The sequence below is a fragment of the Pieris napi genome, chromosome 24, assembly GCF_905475465.1.
Source record: "Pieris napi chromosome 24, ilPieNapi1.2, whole genome shotgun sequence".
Taxonomy (NCBI): domain Eukaryota; kingdom Metazoa; phylum Arthropoda; class Insecta; order Lepidoptera; family Pieridae; genus Pieris; species Pieris napi.
The window spans coordinates 2,628,867-2,654,415 of NC_062257.1; the positions used below are offsets into that span (position 1 = coordinate 2,628,867).

The window sequence follows — 25,549 nt, forward strand, 5'->3', positions numbered from 1 at the left end:
ATTTTAACTTCTTTAGACATTGTATTTAGGAATTATTAAAAACAAAAAAAAACCAAAAAGCTTGGATTGAAAATGAAACATACACCCAGTGCTTACATCCGATATATCTTTATAACTTACAGGAAACGCAAGGTGTAACTGTGTGTGCTCTTGGTGAGTCCAAGCAGTTCCCAGCCTTCTACACACGACGCTCAGGCTTCGATGCCCCATACAACGTTGTTGATGCAGAGCACGCAGCCAGTGTGTTAAATGCGGCGAGGTCTTTACATCTCTCTTCTGGCATTGTTGTTGCTGTGCCCGTTCCTGAAGAACGCGCGATGGATGGTAAGAAAATTTAATCCTTTAAGCTTATGTTAGATGTTACAAAAGAACGGGATTTGTGCTTCATACTCAAACTCAAAATAAGTGTATTAATATAGGTAGAAGTACATTTATGAACGTTAATAGAAAAGATGTTAAATTGATACTAAATTTACATTTACTACCAGTTCGCAATGGCGTAGAGCGGGCAAGAAGAACTGGCAAGAAACTCTCCGCCACTCTTTTTAATCGCCAAGTTGTGAGTCATACAAATCGTTTGAACTGTAGCAAACCAATTCCAAGGATTAGGATCATTTATATAATCGTCAAATTTATAAAAAGCTTTATTGATTAATTTTTTAACGAGATTTTATTTGATTGTATTTCCTACCTTGATCTAGCCTATATTTATATATAACAATAAATTTATATGAAGTCGCCTAATAATAGGACCGATCAAAACCTAAGCAATTTTTTTACCAAGAATCGAACTTATATATATTGAATATTTTAATAGAAAATTATCTTAAACTGCTGACACGGGTAACGTGGTTGTTCTAAATGTTAATAGCTGAAGGTGCGCAATACACAAACAGCCCTGCGATTCTGTAACTCACTTTTCGAACTCACAAGTCACACAGCGGTTTTCGCATCGGCGGTCGCTCTCAAATCAGTCGTGAAGCAGTCATTTTATGACTGGCATTGCTGACTGACTATGATTTGGCATTCTGAAAAGGTGGGAGCTTGTAGTTTATCACCTGGCAAGCACACCTACTTATAAAAGAAAAACAGTCAAGAGACAATCACAATCCAGCGATTGAATCCGACATTTCCGATTTTCTAATCTATTATATTTTTTGCAGAAAAGAAAATAGAGACAGCAATATCAAATGCATTAAAAAATGCAAATGAAAAGGGCGTCCGTGGAAAAGAGATAACACCATTTCTCCTGGCTGCGGTGTCTAAAGCAACGGGTGGTGCCTCATTAGATACAAGTATCCTTTTTAACTTGGGTTTCCCACGATATTACCACGGAGTGAACATTTACCTCATGAATGGACGTTTCCGATTTTCGTGTCGGATTGACTGAAAAAATAAAAATGGGTAATTCTGCCAAAGCCTGCTGCTCCCAGAGCAGTGTTGTGTGCGACCCTCATCCGTGGTCGTGGGGTCGAATCACGGGTGTGCCCCGGACTTCTGTCTTTGTGCGATAAGGAAACCGTCACGCCATAGACCCAAAAAGTCAGTGGTGTATCAGGCACAGAAGCCTGATCCCACTTGCCTATTCTATCCCAAAACAGATACAGGAATCTGAGGTCTGAAAGGATGCGCCGTTGGTTGTTTTTTAATAGTCAGCTCCTAATAGGTATAAATCTAATATATAAAATTCTCGTGTCGCGGTGTTTGTGGTTAAACTCCTCCGAAACGGCTTGACCGATTCTCATGAAATTTTGTGTGCATATAGTGAGAATCAGACATCAATTTTTCATCCCCCTAAATGTTAAGGGTAGTCCACCCCAATTTTTTTTAAATTTTTAGATAATTTTTTTATGATACAGCATTAAAAAATACATACAACCCCTAATTTTCACCCGTCTACGATCAACCCCTATTTTTATTATAAATGATAAACATGGCAAAACGACGTTTGCCGGATCATAGTTTAATTATATATTTGTTTAGATACTACTACATCTTTTTATACCCTGGATGTCTTCCTACTCGTAGTAGCCAGTCGTACAGTATCTTATATACCTTACAGTATTATTGTTACCACATTCCTTCAAAGGCAACCAAAAATCCTTATATTAAATTCGTAAAGTACAATTTTTTTCTAAACCATCAACAGATATCGCCCTAATAAAGAACAACGCTAAAGTGGGCGCTGACATCTCCATACATTACCAGAAATTGAGAATCAACGCTCCAATTCAATCGCGGGGGCTCCACACGTCGTGTCGTCGCATGAGTGATGTTCTGGTGATTGGGGGCGCGAATGTGGACAGGACCTATAGAATTACGGAGGAGAATATACAGGTAAGTGAAGTTTGAAGTTTCTCAGAGGTGCTGGGTGCAAACTGACAGGAGGCTCGGTAACTTACAATCCAGACTTCAATAATAATAATTTATTTTCTCCAACACAACATTTGCAACAAACAATAAGGTTAAGCCGGTTGCAGATCGAAAACTAAGCTATGCCAAGGCTAAACTAAGCTATGCCAAGCAAGCTAGGCTAAGCTAAGCTAGAAATAAATAGCGTGCAGACCAACAACTAAGCCAAATCTCAGTCAGTACGGCGATGGATGTGCAAAGGGTGTGCGGGGTAGCGGGAGGGGCTTAGCTTAGCTCGTGTAGCTGCGCATCGGCATACACAACTAACTTAGCTTCGCATATTTTAGTTAGCTCACATAGCTTAGTTCGCATAGTTTGCAGTCTGCACACAAGTATGTAAAACTGCGTCAGCTATGCGAGCTAAGCTAAACTAACTTAGCTTAGCTCTTGGTCTGCAACCCGTATTACAGTTGGGAAGGTATTGGGAGACTGGTTTCCAAACTTGGTAAGAACCTGTGGTATGGATAACCAGGCTTCCATTCCACAGCAAAGTCATACTGAGTGGTAACAAAGAGTACATACATATATGGGTAGGCAAACAAATTTAACGTTTTAAATTAGGAAAGAAAAACAAAACAGTCGACTAGTTAGAAGTTAGTAGAAATAAAGGTGTGTGTAAGGGTGTGTATGTGTGTGATAGAGGGAGAGGGTATGTACGTGTGTGTGAGTGAGTGTTAGGAGGGTGTGTGTGGGTATGTGTCAATAATAAAAAGCCCGTTTAATTTCCAATCATTACAAAAGTAGAAGATACAGCTTAGATTGATTGGAACCCCTTCATGGGTAAAGGCCTCCTCCAGCTACTCAAATATCTCTGTCCATGGCTTTCTTTCTCCATTCCCTTCTTCCTAACACTTCTATTACTTCTATCCACCTTTATTTGGGGCGCCCTCATCTCCTTCTTTCCCTTGGTCCTTTCCATATAGGTGTTTTAAAGTCCATATTTTATCTGTGCATTCTGCGATCCAGACTTTAAACTTACGAAGCTTTGAAACGATTTGGAAAGTCATAAAACAAAGCGTTTCTCAAAAGGAATCTCGCGACCGTAAAATTCAAAGTTAAAACTACATTGTATACCAAAAAATTGAATTTGTCATACTGGAGATTACGTAAAGTATGAACTTCTGCTAAACCTCAACTTTTTATTTTATTGTGTCCATGACCAAAATTCAGAATCTTTGTTATCTGTGGTGGAATGACAAAATAATTGTCAAATTTTGAAACTAAATTATGACGAACTAACTTCTAACTGAAACTAGTTGTGTTCATATAACTCTTACTTTGATATTACGTGAGTCCACGGGAGACTCCACAGTCTCCGTTTGGCGAGAAAAAGACGGGGTTTCACAATTTGTAAGCGAATAAACAACACAAGAAAATATACTATTTTTCTATTTACCACTCCGAATGGGGAGTTTTCTAAAATAAAGGGTAGAAACTTATTTGACATTCATAAACAGCTCGACAAATTAAGTAATTAAACAAACCTATTTCATTCGAAAATTTAATTCATTTATTTCCTATGTCTACAGTAACTTAATACTCACACAATGGAAACCTTATTAATATAAAAATTCAACTAACATAATATAAATAAAACAAGAAAACATAAAACCTTTTTTGTAACTAATTAGTAATAATGCAATTATTGTGAATTCAGCTAGTGTGCAACTAAATATATACGTCTCACATAACAATAATATTCAGGATGCGCAAGACACGCGTAAATGGCGCAACTCTGAGTAAATTTGTACGCACTAGAGGTAGTGCAAGCAATTGCGGTCGCTTACCACAGCGAGTGTGGTTATTTGGCACACGTAGCCCCAGTCTCTGCAACATTACCGCATTATATATTCTACCTCTAACCTTAAAAAAGGGTGCGTGTACTTATGTACGCGCGTAAGAAGTTATATTTCTTTGGCTTTCTTTATTTTTTTTTTAAATTAAATAATTAATAACAAATCTTTAACGTTAATAATTTAATAATATTTAGTATATTATTCAATTATTAATTAATATTACTAACAATAATAATTATTATTTATTATTTTATTATATTATTCATTCAATTTAATAACTACGTATGTTTCATAACCTTTTAACTAAGTAACAATAGATCTTTGTGAAAAAGCATTGCTAAATTTCTTTGAAAAAATAATTAAAACTCCTTTATTTGTTTAAAAGGTAAATGTCATTATGTTCATTCAAAATTCTTGGCATAGATGCTAACTTCACGCATATTCTATTTCTTTTTACTTGTAGATTGTCTTATTCCCATCTCGCTCGCGCACGCTATAATCACACTGACAACTTTGTGTCATAGGTGCGCGCGCATCGTAAAATTTCACTCTCATCAATTTCTCATAACGCGCCTAAAGAAGTATATCTTCAAAAATGTAACTCCTACCTATAACTTGTTGTAACCATACCCAAGACAAACAACGTTAGATACATTACTGGGCAAAATGGGTACACTCCATACAACCTCATGTAAATGTTTCTCGTATATCTATTTTTTACTAAATTTATGGCTGCAATTCAATCTTAAGATTTTTTTTCCCTAAAAAAAATCCCAGAGGCTCTTTTATCTCTGCCTTTTAATAAATGTATGATTTGTATTAAAGAAAAGCTGTGTAAAAAGGCTTACTATAAAGTTAACGACTATGCTTACTATAGTTGATAAAAGGGCCTGGGATGCTAGACAGGCTACTTAACTAACTACTTACTAATTAATTTGCGATATTTGTTTTAAAATAAGTGTTGTTTGATGATTTATTTTGCTATTTTAAATGAGTACCGAGAGTTTTTTACGCCGGCTTTTTCTTTTGGCCAACACCCTCTGTCTTCCTTGCCCATGAGCAGGGATGTCTACCGATTCAAATTTAATGACGTAGAATAAGTGATACCTGTATCTTATATTCCATAATAAACTTTTTTTTTGTGTTTCGTATCCACATAAAAATAAACGAAAATTGTCATTGGATTCTTTGTCCCAAGTTTAGAATAACTGTTTGACGTTGTTATTTATTTTTGTTCTATGACAAAGAAAGTGCTCTTGTCGAGAGCGCTTCATAAAAAACACTCGAGTTTTCAAACAAACCCGCGATTTTATTTTAGGAAAACAATGTATGCAACACTACAGTTTATGAAAACATCGAAGATCTACCAAAAACTGTGACGACTCATTGGTCTAGTGGTTAGTACCCCTGACTGCGAATCCATGGGTCCCGGGTTCGATCCCCGGCTGAGACGAACATCGATGTGATGAGCATTTGGTGTTGTGCTTAGGTCTTGGGTGTTTAAATATGTTTTTATATGTCTATCTACCTATAATATGTTTGTATATCCGTTGCCTAGTACCCATAACACAAGCTTCACCAGCTTAGCATGGGACTAGGTCAATTGGTGTGAATTGTCTTAAAAAAAAAACTATTCTTCTTCTATAGAGCCTTGTCCTGTTGAAGGAGATCATCATGCCTACTTTTATGAATGCTGCACTTTTGAACCTTGACTTAACCACTAAACTTGTTTTCGGTGGAAATTTAAATGATTTCACTTGACTTAAAGTCGGCTAGCGCAGTGTTGGCCTAGTGGCTTCAGCGTGCGACTCTCATACCTGAGGTTGTAGGTTCGATCCCAGGCTGTGCACCAATGGACTTTCTATGTGCGCAACATTTCCTGGAACGGTGAAGGAAAACATCGTGAGGAAACCGACATGTCTTAGACACAAAAAGTCGACGGCGTGTGTCAGGCACTGGAGGCTGATCACCTACTTGTCTATTAGTTTTAAAAATGATCATGAAACTGATTCAGAAATCTAAGGCCCAGACCTAAAAAGGTTGTATGACTTTATTTCTTTTTTTTTAATCTGTATAAAACGGATGTATATAGTAAATTATCCAAAGTTAAAAATCTAATCTATAAAATTCTCGTGTCACGGTGTTTATTAAACTCCTCCGAAATGGCTCGACCGATTTTCGTGAAATTTTGTGTGCATATCGGTTAGGTCTGCAAATCGGACATCTATTTTTAATCCCAATAAATGTTAAGGGTGGTCCCTAAATTTTATTTATAAATTTTTAGACTAAATTCTTTGTTTCTATTTTACACAGCATACAAAAATACGTACAACCCTTAATTTACACCCCTCTACGATCAACCCATACTTTTTATTATAGTAGTAGTAGTAGCTTGTTATTTTTAATAAACTAAAGAAATGTTTCGTAGAAATAATATACAAGGCAAAACAACGTTTGCCGGGTCAGCTAGTATTTTTCCAAACGAAACGATCGAAAGAAAGATGACGTTGCTTGTAAAGAATATTTCTTCGCCGTCTAAACCTAATATGTATATTGTGTAATAAAGGTCCGTTGTGCTGTCCTGGCTAACTAAAGCTTAGGTTTCCTATAAAAGCGGTGCCGTTAACTAACGGCCCTCTTTACTTTTTAACATAATGCATTTTTTGCATTATGTTAAAAAGTTAAGACGGCCGTTATTAACAACCGCAAAATGACGGACGTTAGTTAACGGCACCGCTTTTCTAGGAAACCTAAGCTTTAGTGAATGTAATTCTTTGAGAAAATAATGTTTCTTTGAATCGAACCAAAGACAAAGTTCTATGTTAAAAAATAAAGTAAGGAGTTAAAAATGAAAGATTTTTTAACAAACTTTAATTAATGCATTTATTATGATAGCTCTCAGTCGCCTAGTGCGTACCTTCGGAAAGTTGCAACAAGTATTAAATAATCATCTGTTAAAAATCACAATTATAGACACAATAAAGCTCTCAAGAAATAGAGAAAAAGAAATTACAATTCACACTGTCAATTGTCAAAATTGACAAAGATGACAAGCATCATACTAATAATAATGACATTTACATAATTAAATTTATTTATATGTTTAAACATATATTTCCATTGTCTCCCTTTACATATACTTTTATAATATATCGCAATTCATGAAACTCACATTTGTATTAATATTGTTATGTTATTATGTAAAACAAACTTTGACCTATTTTCCAAAAGCAAATTATGTACTCGTTCTGATGATGCTAAAATTAGTCCCTTAATGGTAGATAGAGGCGTAATTTTGAGTTACAATGCACAGCTTAGTAAGAAACTCCAAAGTTTGAAAAAGTAGAAAGTTTTAGCGACATCAGAATTTTTACTTATTAAAACATTTTTTGTATAAAATTATCGATAAGTTATTCTTCATTCAAACCTGTCTATTGTCAAATTTAAAAATCATACAGAATAAAATAAAGTTTATTATCTGTCACACTTGTCAATTGTCAGATTAATTATTTTCATTATATATAGTAAAACATTATATTTAAAACAAAGTCGTGTTAAACCATTTTATAACTCAGGAACGGCTGGACAAATTTTTATGATATTTGGATTTAGTCTTCGTCCGAAATAGGAATTATTCATCAATAAAAAGATATCATAAATCATTAGTCTAGCCGTTCATTTACTATGGTCTAACAAAACACAACTGACAGCTCACAGTCTATGGTTTGAAAATACCGCCAAAACTTAATAATTAACTATAAATCTTTACATGCTGTTAGGCGGAACGAGGTTCGCCAGGTCTATAATCTTCACAGCTAACTTCTGGTAAAAGCTTTAAACCTGTTCAGTAACAAAAGAACTTCTCTTTATTCGGTTTAACCGAATTTTAAACGTAAAATGTTGTTTATACAGCGTTTATGACCGTATCAAGCCGGACGTCCGGGCGCGTTTAAAATATCTGTAAACCGCCTTTTGAAATATATCCCTAAATATATCCCGAAAAATTAGTAATGGATAAAGGGCAATGCAAGCGTATCGCAAGTAAAGCGATAAAAATTAATAAAAGTTAATTTAAGGCTTAGAGTCAGTATTGGATGTTGACAAGCTGAAACGAACAAACGAACTTAAATACATAAATAAATTCAATAATAATTTTATTTATCTACACGCCTTTTTCCCGAAGGGGTAGGTAGAGACTACGGATCTCCACTTACTGCGGCCCCTTCCTCTCACGTTTTATCTTCTACAGGACATTCACCATGCATGGTCATTATGGGTACTTTTAACTTGTCTAGTACCTCCTGGATTTGGCCCTGGTACGACAAGGGCTACCCATCCCGACTTCAACATCCACGGTTGCTTGTATAACCTATTATATGCTTCTCATTCTTTCTTAACAATTAAGTATTACTACTTATAGAATGTTGTTTGTCTTAGTAACTTAAAAAAAAAACGTGTGGCACTCGGGGACTGCCGCGGTAAAGCTATTGCATAGCATTTTTTATCAACTTATGCAGTTATAATTATTTATTTATTTTTTATGTATGCAGTTTTTTTTTTGCTTTGATATTAATTCAAGTTTTTTCTTTGATATTATTTCAATCTATTATCTACCACTCTACCGGACTCAGACTAAAACGCCTATATCTGTCTCACTCTAACGCGTTCCGGCTGCACCGGCCGCGCTCACGCTACGTCACCGATCTCGTCAGAGATATGGGAATGCGCAGTATGCGTTCTGTCCCACTCTAACGCGTATTTGCCGCACCTATACTACGTCATCGTGTGTTAGGTATTTTTCGTTACGGAATTTCTTGATTCGGTCGCCGCGCTCAAAGCCCGCGATAAAATCTATGCAATAGCTTAAAAACTATTGTAAGCCAAGTTAAAAACAAGAACGAGAACGTTTGATGTACCTTCACGCTTAGGTCTACAGAAAATATATCTTTCTTCTGTTAAATGTTATCCAGCTTTGTCAATTCCTATCGGAGACTGCTACTGACTACTGCTTTTTTAAAACAAGAAACGGGGTATGAAGCTCACCTGATGTTAAGTGATACCACCACTCATGGGCACAAGCTGCCAGAGAATGTTTTTTAGTGTCGAGTACTCCGGACGTCCGACTTGTGTAACACACTGTACATGGATAAACCAAGGCACATTTCAAATGGAAGCAGGTTAGATTTGATCCTAACTACAAATTATTCAACTTTCCGAATATACTTTGATTAAGATTGGTAGTGACAACAATATTAAAAAACTATGTTTCCGCAATCAGAAAATATACTCTAAGCACAGGAATAAGACACTAGAAATCTGCTTTCAATTTCAATATATCACAAAGAATTATGAGCCTTATGTACTACTGTTAGATACACTTTGATACTATAATTCCTTGAATACATAGCGAAAACTAAAATGTTCGCTGCGACCAGCGTATATATGACATGGCCAAATGACCAATCTTTAATCTTTTAAACCAATGTCACCTATTGTAAGATTTCAAAACGCACGAAGAATTTTGAACCTTATGCCCACAGTTCGATAATTCCTTGATTGAATTATCGAGCCTTGGACTTTGCTCATTTCTAGTATCTTATTATCTATGACCCTAAGCGAACGTAACTAGAAAGATTAGTACAAACATTTAGTTAATCTGTACATACAAGATGGCGCCCGATTTATAGACAATTCGCGCGTTATTCAAAGAACAGACATTGACAGTTGACACCCACATATATTTTGACATTTAAAGAAAAGTATTGAGCTTTCTGCAGCTCGCGTTTGACTGTCTATGGAATTGTCTTTTATAAATAACAATTTTACTGAAATATTTACGACTCGTAGGAATTATAGAAATAACGTTCGAATTGTTCTGTAATCGGGCAATAACATTTACAAATATGTTTATGGTGGCGATTTAAAGAGATTTAAATATAATAGGACACTTGGGGACACTGACCTCTGATAGGTGACATCTCAAATTACATGCAACCTTTTTGTAAAATTTAAACCACAAATATTATAACGAGGTTCAAATTTAACTGTGTTTATGTCATGGTTATTGCTATTATGAATCCAAGCAACGGAATAAAAAAATGTGAGTGTGTGTGTAACTACACTTTTTTAAATTCAGTAATTGTGAAGCCAACTTAATTAATTTATAAACAAAAGAATGGATATCGTTTCGGTTTTTGTAAAAAAAAATATTATTTTAGTTATATTTTTAAGGAACTTTAATAGTATTTTCGATTACGTTAGGATTACTATGTATATTTTATAAACACAAAAAAATATTAGTAAAATAAAATTTATAATATTGTAAAAATAGTCAAGATTCAAACTACTCCTGATTATGTTATGTATGAAAAGAAGTTTGGAAAATTCAGCGTCACCGCGCTGTGTATGCTTTTTAGACAATTAAACAATTTTACCTTCACACTGCTCGAATAATACTTTTAATCTTCAATATCAAAATGATTCATATACGTCATCAACACAACACAAACGTTTGCAATGATGCGCTGTCAAATCAAATTAGCTCAGACGACTACAATTGTATCCCTAATGACAGTATATTTAAATCTCTTAGTATGAGGTCGTACTATGAACGTGTAAACTGTTGGTTCCTATAAAATCGTAAAAGACAATACTGTGTCTAAACTTTTATTTACTGTTACTACATTCGCACTAAAGCTGTTTTGACAAAAGCTCTAACGAGTTAAAAGCTTCGTGCGTCACAGCGTCACCAATCACAGCGAAGAACCAAACGGCAAACGAGCCCATGGAGACCCATTTTAGTGGGCTTTTAAGGGAGGATTATGCAAATTGTTGAGGTCGTACCCCCCAGGGAAGACCTTGTGAAGCGGAACGTTGAAGACTTCAATCATTTGATACACTTTTGATAAAGGACCACAGTTCAGCTATCCAGCTTACACTTTTCATACAGAGCGATTGGCCAATTACAGTCATGGAACGTGAGAATTTTGAAAAGGGAAAACTCTGATAAACCAGCCAACTTTACTGTTTTTGTAAGAATGACAGTTGATGCTATGCGGCATAAACTGTACTTTAAAGCATCAGCTTATCTGTGATTGGCCAGTTTTTTCTAATATATATTCTGTCTGTATATATTTATAACAGTGTCACTAAGAGGCACGTAGGAAAGAATATTTTAAAGAAATGCGACTTCAATTCCCAACTTCAAAACCCTTTTTGGGGCAGGGCCTCAGATTTCTGTATCTGTTTCATGATCATTCGCCAATCTAATAGGCATAGGAGGCTATGCCTGATACACGCCGTCGACTTTTTGGGTCTAAGGAAAGTCGGTTTCCTCGTTATGTTTTCCTTTGCGAATGTTAAATGCGCACATAGAAAGAAAGTCCATTGGTGCACTGAATATCGAACCTACGACCTCAGGGATGAGAGTCGCATGCTGAAGCCACTAGGCCAAATATTTTAATGAATCCCAGTCAACGCTGCTCTCTATTAAGCAAGAGAGTAATGCAACTTTAAGGTCTTAGATTTTGTCAATAGTATTTAGTGCGAATGTCATAACATTGTCTAAATATTTATTCTCAAAGATTACCACAGCCTTCTAAGGTTGTTTAATCTGTACAGAATTTTCTACTGTTTAATATTTGCAGTAAACAAATGTTCGTAAATTGTTTTATTTAAGCATTCTTTATCGTAGGCACTACGTCATATAAGCTCATATTATCAGTATTGTGTCTTTCTGTCCATGCAATGTTACTTCTAATGTTACGTACAATTTATCCTAGTATTTACATTTCTTTACGAAACGCCACTAACGATGTTAGGCCAGTCATTATAGACATTCGAAATCGAAAATTTGATAATAATTCCAAAATTTTTCAAACTTCGGTCAAGTGGTACATTAAATAAAATAAAATAAATAACAAAAAATGTTCCGTACACTTAGGTTGGTTGCAAATTTTATACGTGATATGAAATATTATATCGAAAACTTCCCCAAGTTTGCAGAACTTTTGGAATTTTTTTCACGACCAAAACTTATTTTTAACAATGTTCCGGACCGCAGAGCAGGTTGCAAAATTTTATAGTTTGTTTTAATACCACTCCCGACCTTACATCAAAATTTGAAAACTTTTGGAATTATTATGAATTAATTGTCTTGACTGACTGGTCTAGTATTAAGTTCCACTTTTAGAGTGAAGTTTGACGAAATCTCCAGTGACTCACTTCACGTCAATGTCGCTTGGGCGTCTATGGAAATGTTAGGCTCTGTATTTCGCGTAAATAAATCTATTCAGTGAATACAGTAAGAAACTTTTTAATATCATTGAGACGAGGATTTTATGTTAACGACACATATAGAAGGATACAGTCAATATAACATCTAATACATCGAAATTTTAAAAATTTAATTGGAATGTTAAAGACGAAATACGTAAAATTACTGAAATGTTAAATTCTAATAAAAAATTTACAATTTAACCGCTAGTTAAAATCGCATGAGTCTAACCGCTCAATGAATTAAAAAGTACTTTACATTGAATATTTAATCCAACTGGAACTGCCATGCATAGGAACTAAACACAAGCTTTGCTCGTGGAAAAAAACGTTCACTTCGAAACACCTAAATCTGTCTATGATGTTTCTAATGATACTACAACATCAAAACATCATGTAGTCTGTATTCTAGATAACACATAACCACACTAAACAGCAGTGGAACTATTGAAACTAGTGGCACCATTTATAGTTCAAACTCGGAGCGTGTGTGACGACGGTGGTCGAGACATACTCTCGCGGCTGAGCGGTGTGCGCACGTGGGAACGCTGCGCGCCCGGGGCATGTCCATCTCGAAGCCTGCAGCGGGGAACGACCGCCACCGCCGCCCAAACAACCGCTCCAGGTAACATCTTAGTCAGATTCTGGTCGCCGCACTGTCCGCCGCCAAGGGCCTGTAATCGCCACGCGCCAGCTCACGCATCTCGCAGTTGTTGTTGCCGTTCACGGTTTTCGGTGCTAAGGATTCCTCATGTATGCTGCGTCTCGAACACGGTTCCGAAGCCCTGCCTAGCAATGCCTCACGTTCACTTGCTCTCTCTGGACTTCCACCGTGAGTACGAACCCCTCCGTTGGCGTTTACAGCATTCACAACTATGGTTTGAGACAAAGGTCCCCCGTGTAATGGGCTACCGTCTAAAAGCTCGTCGGCACCCATTTCGGTGCGAAGTATCCTAATTTTCTGAATCATTTCTTTAATTTCGCATCTAAGAATTCCCAAGAAACAAAATTTTAAGAATGCAATAACACAATAGCCCAAAACGAAAAGCGCGTCAGCTGTTTTCCTGAGCCAATTGAGTAACCTTTCGGCGCAAGCGGCGGTATGCGGTATACAATGAACTGGGGTAAAGGAGACTGGTGAAGTAGCTGGCGTGGAAAATGTAACCGGTGTGACTGCCGGCGTATGTGCTGGTATTCGACAGCAGCTGGGTGGCAAAATGGTTCGATTGAACGTTGCAAAATCTGAGGGCCCCGTGACGCCGCAGCAACTTTGCTCTCGCTGCAGGCGATCCCAAGCTTCTGAGAAATCCACGTCGTTGTCGTAGTCCTTCGCGAGCCTGATTCGCAGCTGCGGTCGTAGCTCTCGGCAGACGCGCTCAAAACGGAAAACCCAGTAAACCCCGATAGCAGCGTCGCCTACCAGCAGAGCCAGCAGTGCGAGCCAGTAGGCGTTCAGCATGCGTTCCGAGAGGCGTAGAGCCGCTAGGCAGCCGAGCAGCTGGAGCAAGCCGGCTTGAACAGGGAGCGCTGCGTAGCCGTAGAGGAAACCCGGTTGCGCAGCGCCGAGGCCCGGGACCAGCCCACGGCGGTAGTCGGCTAGCGCACGACCGGCTGCAGCACAGAAGGCGAGGGCTCCCAGCAGCAGTGCCCCGTTGCAAGCGTAGATCCAAATGCGGTAGTAGCGCATCGCGCGGTGCGCGGCGGGAAGTTGCGCGGGGCGCGCGGGCGGCGGCAGCGTCATGGTGGCACGCGCCGCGTCATCGCGCCGCCCGCGCGCGCGCCGCCTCCACACGACGCGCCCCACGCCTCTGTGAATGGAAATAATACTTGTAACTTGGGTAGGAGAGACTCTCAATCCTAAGGTTTTGTACTAATGGATAACGACATATCTATGCTTGATCTAAGAAGGAATGCTGTATGCACAGAATGCTCATTCATCACAAGTACGTGAAAATAGTTACTAAACAGACGGAGCGATGTAGGCATAAATTTATGATTGATGTAATATTATATATATACCTTATATTAAAACGTTTATTTATTCTCTCTGTATTTTGTAATGGTTTCGCTTCGATTTTGTATTAATTGTATTTTTTTTAAACTACATACTTAGTTTCTAAGGAATTCAAAATTTGTACTGTGATGTAATCCTTCGACCACCAAGGCTAAACCCCTTAGTTGTTGTTTTCTGTCCTTTTAAATTTATGTATATTAAGCAATATGCTACAGAACTTAATTTAAACTTCGACTTGTATAAGACAGGAATATCAAAGAATTTTCAGAGTCCGATTACGATATAATTCTAAACTGTAAATTTATTACATCACGTTCCCTTGTCAATAAAATCTTCAAACTCAACAACATTTACGTATCCTTCGGAAATAAAAAATAATATAAGAAATGCACGTACGAATCCTCGCATGAAGTTCATACATTATTTAGCTGTAATCAAAAAAGTACAGCCAAATAGATACAGCGGTTATTTGTATATACTAAAGCCGAAGCTGCTCTAATTTTATATATGACATGAGCATTTTGTTTGTTAATATATATAGCTTTATATCACATATATATAAAACATATGCATATAAACGTAGCAATACAGCGCAATATTCCAAAGGGCGGAACTTTAGGGTTCTAGCTCTCTAGAGACTTTCTCTAGACAACAACCTCCTTATATAAAGTCATCCTAATGCCCATTTGGACATATGACCTCCAACTGAGGGGCAGCACAAGTGATATTAACATAAATATACTCCAGCGACAACAGAGTAAGATCCTAAGAGCAATTGCAAAAGTACAATGATATAACCACGAACACCTTGAAATGAGAACAATCAAAGAATCTGGAGACTGGCAATACAAAGAGCGCTTCATCTGTCACCATAGAACAGTATGTGAGATGACTAAAACGTCACCATATTCTAGAACTAGAAGACCGGTAGTAGCTCTAGGCAGCAGATGAGTAGATGCTTCCAGTGGAAAGACACTCCACGCGGCAGCACCACAGCGTATATTCGCTCATGGCCTGTTTGCAAATACGCGCAGAAGAAAAAAAACATGTGTGCATTTCACACGTCGTAAAAGTCTAACCTTCAAAAATTTTGGCTTCAAGATAATGAAACGAATGTAGTTTTAATTTTTTAATTATAAAAACTAAAATAATTCGAGTTTGAACGTCGATGAAAGTGTCGACAGTAAAAAGAGACAGACACATAAATTCATAAGAATTAATGTGGGAGAAAATGAGATAGAAAGCCTTATACAGTGTATAAACGTATTTGGGTAGACGCAGGGGAGTTCGTTTATATTAATTATCATAGAATACATTGTAAAAAAAAAAACATTACAATTCTGGGGTGATACATTTGACGTTCCAATATAACCGACCCCTTTCTGATAATATGTCTACCATAAAGCTAGATTAGTATTGCTATATAGGCTGTTTATTTCCGTGTTTACAAGCATAGTAAGCATAGGAATGGTGCGACGCCATCTTGTCTAGCCGGGTTTTGGCGGGTTCTTGAAATTATGAATTTTTAAATCCAATTTAAACAGAATTAAAAGCAATGTATAGATTATAATCTGAAATGGCTGTTAAAATCTTGTCAAACAGCTTACTAGATTGAAAATAAAAATAAATCAGTGGCGAGATTTAAAATTAAGGTCTGATTTCTGTATTTGCTTTATCATCAATTGTTAATCTAATAGACAAGTAGGTGATCAGCCTCCTGTACCTGACACACGCCGTCGACTTTTTGTGTCTAAGGCAAGCCGGATTCCCCACGATGTTTTGCCGTCACCGTTCAAGCGAATGTTAAATGCGCACATAGAAAGAAAGTCCATTGGTACTCAGCCGGGGATCGAACTTACGACCTCAGGGATGAGAGTCGCAAGCTGAAGGCGAACTCTGCTGCTTTTGTATAATAAAAGTATTAATAAATATAGTTTAAAAAAACTATAAAACACGCTTTTAAAGCACATCAAACTGGGTTGCTCGATAGACGAAAAATATGTCACAGAGCAACCCACGCTTTTTCACAATAAAACCAGTATTTTTTGTTCATTACCATTTTCAGCCTAAATTAGGAATTATTTTTCACTTTTTAGTTTGATGTGCTTTAAAAGCGTGTTTTATAGTTTATTTAAACTATATTTATTTTCCACTTTTTAGTCCTAGCAGCAATACGTATTGTCTCAATTTAATCGTATTGCTTTGTGGACTTAAAAAAAAATTCATTGTTTTTTGAGATAAACCTATGAAATTATTATATTGTCGCTGATTCTTTATAAGTGTAAAAAGTTTGAATTAAATCTGTCCGTTTAAAGTGGGTCAAAATCGAGTCCGAAGGAGTCGGTTACATACATACATAACATACAGGTGAAGCTAATATAAAGCGTGTAAAAATGCCTGACGCTATTTTTGTATTTGGGTAATTAAGTTTTGTAAATGAGGACAGTCGCAACATTAGTGAAGATTTAGTGACTGAATATAAGGGATTTTAACCAATTTTATATTACGTCCATGTTTTTAAACAAAGTTAAAACTAGTTACACAAAGTCGTGGCGTATTTATTACTTTTCCGAACAACATTAAGAAGGATGAGGGCGTCGTTACAGTTTTTCAAAAATCGAACTTTTTGAAACTCTTTTATTACTTACGATTGTATGTATATCTAAATACATAAAACAAAGTCGTGTTAGTTACACTTATAACTCAAGATCGGCTGGACCGATGTTAGTTATCTCTTTTTTGGTGGATTCTTCTCCGCTCAATAGCAGAATAAGTAATAAAATATTGGATAAGTTATCCTATAACAATAAATCTAATATATAAAATTCTCGTGTCGCGCTGTTTGTGGTTAAACTCCTCCGAAACGGCTTGACCGATTCTCATGAAATTTTGTGTGCACATTGGATATAACTGAGAATCGGACAACATCTATTTTTCATCCCCCTAAATGTTAAGGGTAGTCCACCCCTAATTTTTTTTTAATTTTTAGATAAAAAAAATTATTTTTATTTTTTTATGATACAGCATTAAAAAATACAACCCCTAATTTTCACCCCTCTACGATCAACCCCTACTTTTTATTAATGATAAACATGGCATAACGACGTTTGCCGGATCAGCTAGTAAGTAAATAAATTTTACGAATGCAGACAGCATGTGGTGCCATCCGTTGACAAAACTACGCATTTTACGTCGAAATCGTGTCAAGTAATTCCGATCTTGAGGTGAATGAGGAGATGCATAACCAGGCTTTGATCTTGATCGGAGACATGTATTACCTCATCCAAGAATGTTGTATATCATAAAGTGATTTAACATGCAGTATCGCAATATTGGTGCTAGAGAGAAGAGGCCTAATGTGTAATAAAAATAAAATGAAAATGCGAGACGAAAAATATTATTTTAATATTTTTGGCTTGCAGGTAATTTTAAAAACAGCACTTAATTCAGCTGTCTCTGGAATGACATTTAATACATGACCAATTTCATTCGTAAATCAAATTATTTATTTTCGTCGTCGTCGTCCGGCCAGGCTAGTCTTTCGCCTTTATCGCTTTGTCTTATATATGTTAACGTAAAATTGTAAACACCGTTAGATTGTAATCAATCTCGCGAGATTATAAACTGTGGAAAGATTGTGAACCTCAGCTTACTGCTTACAATTTAACGTATTATTATTCGGTAGATTGTACTACACTAACTTAGTTATCATTCAAACTTCTTTGGCCAATTACAGATTAATTTTACTTTCCAACAATTTCATATAACTACCGAATAATAATACGTTAAATTGTAAGCAGTAAGCTGAGGTTCACAATCTTTCGACAGTTTATAATCTCGCGAGATAGATTACAATCTAACGGTGTTTACAATTTTACGTTAACATATACATTTTTTCTTTTAAAAAAATACAACGATACTATAAAGAAATAAGCGACCTAGCGCGCCATTTTTATTCAAATATTTTTAATCCTCGTTTCAGCCGAGAACTGGGAGCATGAGGGAAGACAGATTGAAGCGAATATATAATATGTAATTAATTAATAATTAGAAGTGCAAACCAAATGTTAGCAATCATCGCACACTTGAAGCCAAAATGAGCCCTTTAGTTTTTCTCACACTCATAAATTTTACTATACAAAACAAAACAAAAAAAAACAAAAATTTATTTATTAAGTAAATAGTCTTACTACTATACTATTCTCATTTCCGATAATGTCCAAAAGGTCGACTACACTTATATTGAATTGTCACTTAGATTTAAGAACTATAAAATTGATTTTGTAACATTTTCACTAATTTTCATTAGGTTAAGGTGTATTTATGTTAATTAACTGAATGAAATATTATTAAAGAGGTTGTCAAAAATCCTTCTACAAAATACTCGCGGTAGAAGCTACGTTTACGTAATTCAAGAAGAAAGCCCACAGGACCGGCATGTTTAGAACATAAAATAAAACGAAAAGATTTATTAATAAAGGACAAGCATTCTTTTGTTAAGCTAGTTTGAGTTAATATAAAATTATAATTATAATCAAACAATTTCGACTATGTATTTGCGTGTTGTTCCCACGAGAATGTAAGTGCGTGCTCCTATTTCACCATGCCTACTGCTGATAGAAGGACAAATCATTGTTTTTATTTTTTTCGGTTATATATTTGAATATTTTTTTATTTGTATAGTTAATTACTTAAAGTTGTCATGTGGAACATGGTGTAATGGTTGCAACTCCATACAAACATTTTTTTAAACAAAAAACTTGTCTATTAAAAGAGTGGCGGAGAGTTTATTGCCAGTTCTTCTCATCCGTTCTACGCCCTTGATTTGATATTATGTATTTCTTTATTGACGTTCATAAGTGTATATTGTCTTTCCTAAATGAATAAATGGTTTTGAATTTGAATTTAATCACCTTCTTGGAAGTTATAGATCACCTTTCAAGGGGAAGGTGATTAAATTTTAAAAGCAAGGTGCCTTTATAGCGTGGGAGAGTATTTAGACCATAAGTTTTGACAACAATTATAATTAACTGTTCTTATTATTACGACATAATCATTAATTATCAGTAAGGAAAGCAACAGAAACAGAAAGAGTAAACCCGTTAGACCGAGGCTGCGTTGGTGGGATGGAGTTGTCAATGACCTCGAAACCACAGGGGTTTGAACTTTGAAGTTGGACGCGAGAATCACTGAATAAACTGATGGCAAAGTGTACTTGAGGAGTCTAAACTCTAAAGCTCACAACGAGTTGTATAGCCATTGATTATGATGATGTTGATGAAAGATAATTAATATGACATTTGTTTGCCTATTTTTATATTCTTCATCCATCTGAATGTACTTTGCAAATAAAATTCATTATTATTATAATTTTTAACAATAAATATATGTACACTCTAAAGATGTATTCACAACTAAGCTTTACAACTAGAAGTAGAGAACTAAACATACATGGTTACGACAAATACAGCCTCAATTTTAACCGGAAATTGTGCATTGATTATGTCGAACACTTGTGTAAGTGGTTATAAGAGCTTAGAAAGGAATTGGTACCCAGAATAGTCCCCGAGGGAAGACGTGAATTGACTGCCGTTTTTGAAGTTATACTTCTTTAGGCGCGTTATGAAAAATTGATGAGAGTGAAATTTTACGATTGCGCGCGCACCGTGACACAAAGTTGTCAGTGTGATTATAGCGTGCGCGAGCGAGATGGGAATAAGACAATCTACAAGTAAAAAGAAATAGAATATGCGTGAAGTTAGCTATGCCAAGAATTTTGAATGACCATGACATCTGACAATGACATTTACCTTTTAAACAAATAAAGGAGTTTTAATTATTTTTTCAAAGACATTTAGCAATGTTTTTTCACAAAGACCTATTGTTACTTAGTTAAAAGGTTATGAAACATACCAAGTTACTAAATTGAATTAATAATATAATAAAATAATAATAATAATTGTTATTAATATTAATTAATAATTGAATAATATACTAAATATTAAATATTATTAAATTGTTTACGTTAAATATTAATTATTAATTAATTATATTTAAAAAAAATAAAGAAAGCCAAAGAAGTATAACTTCTTACGCGCGTACATAAGTACACGCAACCTTTTTTTTATTTGTTAAATAAACATTATTGTATTTTCATTAAATTATATATCTTACAATCCGCCTCCCGTGCCTTGTGCTCGAAACCTCGTTAGTCACAGCAGCGGTCGCACGATGCTACTGAATGCTCCTACAAGCTCCGTTCGATTCCTGAAAAGAAATAACATAGTAATTATATATAGCAGAGAGCAAGAGTAAGAAACAGCATTTGAGGGAGTCATTTGTCAAAGGACTAACCAAGGAATAAATATTACATAGCTAATAGATTTTTTTTTATATGATTGGACAATTCACACCAATTGACCTAGTCCCATGCTAAGCTGGTGAAGCTTATGTTATGGGTACTAGGCAACGGATATACATATATATTATAGATAGATAGGCATATAAATACATATTAAAACACCCAAGACCTAAGCACAACACCAAATGCTCATCACATCGATGTTTGTCTTAGCCGGGGATCGAACCCGGGACCCATGGATTCGCAGTCAGGGGTACTAACCACTAGACCAATGAGCCGTCAATGATAGGACTTTCTATGTGCGCATTTAACTTTCGCTCTGTAATACGAGTCCGTGGTTTAAAAAAAACTTATTTTAATTAATAATACTAAATTACTTGAACGATTAAAACAATTACAAGATTAAAAGACTCGTAATTAGGATTAGTGAATAAAGCAACCGTTCTGGTTAATATTTAGAAGCAGAATGAAAGCTTGGAACCGGAGTAGTATCTAACTAACTTAGGTATATATATATTACTAGCTGACCCGGAAAACGTTTGTTTTGCTATGTATATTATTTCTAGATTTTTTTTTAGTTCAGTAAAAAAGTATCATAAAAAAATAGAAATTAAAAATTTTGTCTAAAAAATAAAAATAAAAATTTAGGGGTGGACTACCCCTAACATTTAGGGGGATGAAAAATAGATGTTGGCCGATTCTCATAGATACCGGATAAGCACAAAAAATTTCATCAAAATCGGTCAAGCCGTTTCGGAGGAGTATGGCAACGAAAACTGTGACACGAGAATTTTATATATTAGATGTTGACATGACTGTCTTTAGTATTATGTTAGCATTAGGGCTTACATTTTAGGGCTTTTTTTAATAGGGTTTCAGAGAATTAAATATTTCACAAAGTATCATATAACTTTCAGTTATAAACCATTCCGACCTTCCTTGGGCCTAAAAATACCACTCGACAATATACGAAACACTTGACATTCACCGACTCGCTGGCATTAAAGGCAACACCCCCCTTTTCAAACGTATATGTTAGATCTATTTTTACTTATAAAATAAAAATCCAATGACGCAATAACTCGCGCTTATATTTCTAGTTATTATTATTATATTTAGACAAACCTACACGCGCTTAAACTGTCTTACATAGACATAACATTGATTACTAATAAAACAGAAACACAAATACTAATAATAATAAAAATAAAAAAAATAAAGAAAAATAACAAAAAAAGGGTGCGTGTACTTATGTACGCGCGTAAGAAGTTATACTTCTTTGGCATTATTAAAAATAGTTTTTGATTGCATGCAAATAATTAATTACAATTAAATAATCAAAGACTGGAAAAGGAGTCATTATAGTCAATAAAGTTCAGTTTACATTTGAAAAATTAAATAAATAAATATTTATTATTATACTCTTACATTAAGTTTAACATAAATTCTATTATTATTCGAATGTTGTTTTTAAATTATGTCCAATGCCGTAGCATCTTCCGTGAGCAACTTCATTCTGTTAATTTTGTGTCACGGTGCGCGCGCATCGTAAAATTTCACTCTCAAGTATAACTTCAAAATTTTTTTTTAAGGAACAAGGTACATTTTAAGTGTGTAATGTGTGTGTGTTGTGGTTGTAACTGGCTCTAGCCCTGGCTCAGCATTGTGGAGCAGACGTGTTCCACAGCGCTGGTCATTCTGCCAGAGACTACAACAATTAGTTTGCGCTTCTGACGCAGAAATATAAAAATAATAATGGTAGAAAAATAATAATAACCTACTATTCGAATGCCCCGCTACTCACCAGCCAGGTCTGCAATTCCGTGTTGGAATATAATAGGAGAGGTATGTGACAAGTTTTCAGCTTGCCTCAAATACCTACCCAAAAATTGGTGCCAGCTCTCGGACCATTGGGAGTGATTCACAATAGCAAAGTTGTTTCACGATGTTTTCCTTCAGCGTACTTAAAACCGTACTTATATACAAAGACTACTTTTTCATAAATTAAGACAGTTTCATTTTTTATAAAAAAAGTGTCACAAAACCCTTGGTCTAGTCCGCATATTTTTCTAACAGGCATTCTCACCTACTGGTGATCAGCATTCTGTGCCAGACACAGATCGACTTTGTTGATCTCAGGTTCCCTTCACTAAGCGAGTGTTAAATGCACACAGAAAGTATACATTACGTTCTCAGGGTGAGCACGTTCAAGCCCCTAGGCCAACACAAGGCTATACAGTCAAACCTGGGTAAGTGAGCACTGGATAAGTGAGAAAACTCTATAAGTGAGAGTAATAGCCGGGACCCGTCATTTTAAGCTCACAAAACCTCTATTAGCGAGAAACAGAAACCTCTGTAAGAGAGAGTCGTTTTTCCCTCATGGACCTCCGTAAGTGAGACTGCTACTTATCTATACCTCTATAAGTGACAGTCGAGCTTGATCAAGCAATATTCGATAAAATTTATGAGATAGAGAAAAACATTCAAATTACAAAAACAGAAACCCAAACGAAATTGACGGATTTTTTTAAGTGTAAATAAGTTTTAAATAAAATAAAATATACAAAATAATATGTTGTGTACATTATGCACATAATTTTATCGTATTACATATTTATACATATTTATTACATTCGTACTTGCCGTGACTTGTAATTGCTGCGTACCTCTATAAGAGAGAAACGCTACTCATGTACCTGAATTAGCGAGAAACTCGGGTTAGTGAGAAACCTTTATAAGCGAGAATAAGATTGTTCTCCCTTGAACTCTCGCTTATCCAGGTTTGACTGTATATGTTACTCTTGACGTTTAGCAATTCCAATTCCCGTATTTTGACAATATTTATTGATTGGCAACATTAACTGTGATGAGGGTGGGCAATTCAATCCGCCGCCATTATTGGAAATATTCGCGTACAAATCTGCTATTATGCCGACCTATCACGAACATAAACATTGTAATAAAAATATTTAGTCGTAAACATATTGAGACTAGATTTCGAGACTCGTAATTTAAACTAAAGGACTAACAAGAACGGTTTTTCTTCAGGGCTACGATTTAGTTATATTATATATATTCGCAGATCGGCCAAGCGTTGCTGTGGCTAAGGTTTTTGTTATAATAGTAAACTATTCAAGGGAAACGGTAGGAGAACACCAGTCATGGGGACCACCATGCTTTTTTGGTGGTAATGTCATTAAATTGTAGCTTAATATGTGAAACGTTGGTACTTTCAACACAGCGCCATCTGTTAGAATTCTGACTATCAAATAATTTGCAATAAAATAATGTTGCGGGTATAAATTGAGATCAATTTATCTATATATCATATTTATATTATATTATATAATATTTTTGTCTTTAAAGGAATTACATATTTATATATAAAATTATTACCTACAGTGTCAAATATATTTTTATACGTATAGCATTATTGCCATATAATATTCATTCATCATAACCATTTGGTGATGGAGCAATAGCTGAACTGTCTTAATCAGCTTTACTGTATTATTTAACTTTTCATGCTTCTGTATAAATATTTTTTTTGTTTTTATGTATAATTTCCCTCCGTGTCTATGACTGACTAATAAAATTGTTAGTTGCTTAACAAAATGTTCAGTTATTCCAAAGCTATGAAACAAATTAAACTCGTACAAACTGGAGTCCGAAATAATACTGCAGTAAATTAAACTTAACAATGCAAAATATTACAGAGTTTTACTTAGAAAGTTCAGTCAAAAATATAATTAACGCGGGAATGCATTTCTATTCTAATGCTACTTGTGTGGAGTCTACAGAGTACCTTAAATTTAAATCACGACACTTTCATTCTTTTGTTATCACATTGACAAATGACAGTTGACCGATTTGTCAATGCAAACGACAGTTGACAAATTGTCTAGTGCGATAGCGAATTGTCGAATTGACAAATCGCGTGTCATAAGCCACTTATTATATAAATATTTCAATTACTTTACACTAGCTGCCCCCGCGGACATCGTGTCGCCTTAATATGATTTGTAGTTAGCCTACCTTTTTAGTATCTACATATAATATTTTATGCTTTTCAGTGCAATTTATATTTCCATAAAAACCTTCTTCAATGTCAAGTTATTAATATATATGTCACCGTAAAATTGTAAACACCGTTAGATTGTAATATATCTCGCGAGATTGTAAACTGTCGAAAGATTGTGAACCTCAACGAACTGCTTACAATTTAAGGTATTATTATTCGGTAATTATATGAAATTGTTGGGAAGTAAAATTAATCTGTAATTGACCAAAGAAGTTTGAATGATAACTAAGTTAGTGTAGTACAATCTACCGAATAATACGTTAAATTGTAAGCAGTACGCTGAGGTTCACAATCTTTCGACAGTTTATAATCTCGCGAGATAGATTACAATCTAACGGTTTTTACAATTTTACGTTAACATATATACCAAGTCCGCCTACGAGTTTTGCGATTCATTTTTATTTATAGACTCATTAGTGGTCTGATTACGGACTGTGGTGTGAGTTGATACCGACAGAAAGTAATGACGAGTGCTATCTTCCTAAGTATTGCAGAGCCTCTTGATATTAAATTTATATTTTTAATGATCTCTTTGGTAAGCGAGAACTTTATTTAATAAAACATAAATTATATAACATGACATTTCGACTGCCTACTCAATTGTGCCAACC

The 25,549-nt window shown here is 35.4% G+C and overlaps 2 protein-coding genes across 5 annotated transcripts in view; one reads left to right on the forward strand and one right to left on the reverse strand.

Moving 5' to 3' along the window:
* The window catches only part of LOC125061707 (pseudouridine-5'-phosphate glycosidase), a 188,623-nt gene that overhangs the window by 48,803 nt on the left and 114,271 nt on the right, over positions 1 to 25,549 (forward strand). For 2 of the 3 annotated variants that reach the window (XM_047667272.1, XM_047667274.1), the window contains exons 5-7: positions 123 to 324; positions 1,164 to 1,295; positions 2,150 to 2,337. In XM_047667272.1, the coding sequence (XP_047523228.1) occupies positions 123 to 324; positions 1,164 to 1,295; positions 2,150 to 2,337 (522 nt within the window). Of the gene's footprint in view, positions 1 to 122; positions 325 to 1,163; positions 1,296 to 2,149; positions 2,338 to 18,478; positions 19,039 to 25,549 lie in introns of those variants that run through there. The other variant, XM_047667273.1, reaches the window with a different exon arrangement.
* LOC125061708 (CD63 antigen-like) overlaps positions 12,386 to 25,549 on the reverse strand; it is a 75,899-nt gene continuing 62,735 nt past the window's right edge. For both annotated transcript variants that reach the window (XM_047667276.1, XM_047667275.1), the window contains 2 exons: positions 20,671 to 20,763; positions 12,386 to 14,290 (listed from right to left, as the gene is read on the reverse strand). In XM_047667276.1, the coding sequence (XP_047523232.1) occupies positions 13,120 to 14,223 (1,104 nt within the window). In that variant the 5' untranslated portion in view covers positions 14,224 to 14,290; positions 20,671 to 20,763 and the 3' untranslated portion in view covers positions 12,386 to 13,119. The remainder of the gene's footprint in view (positions 14,291 to 20,670; positions 20,764 to 25,549) is intronic.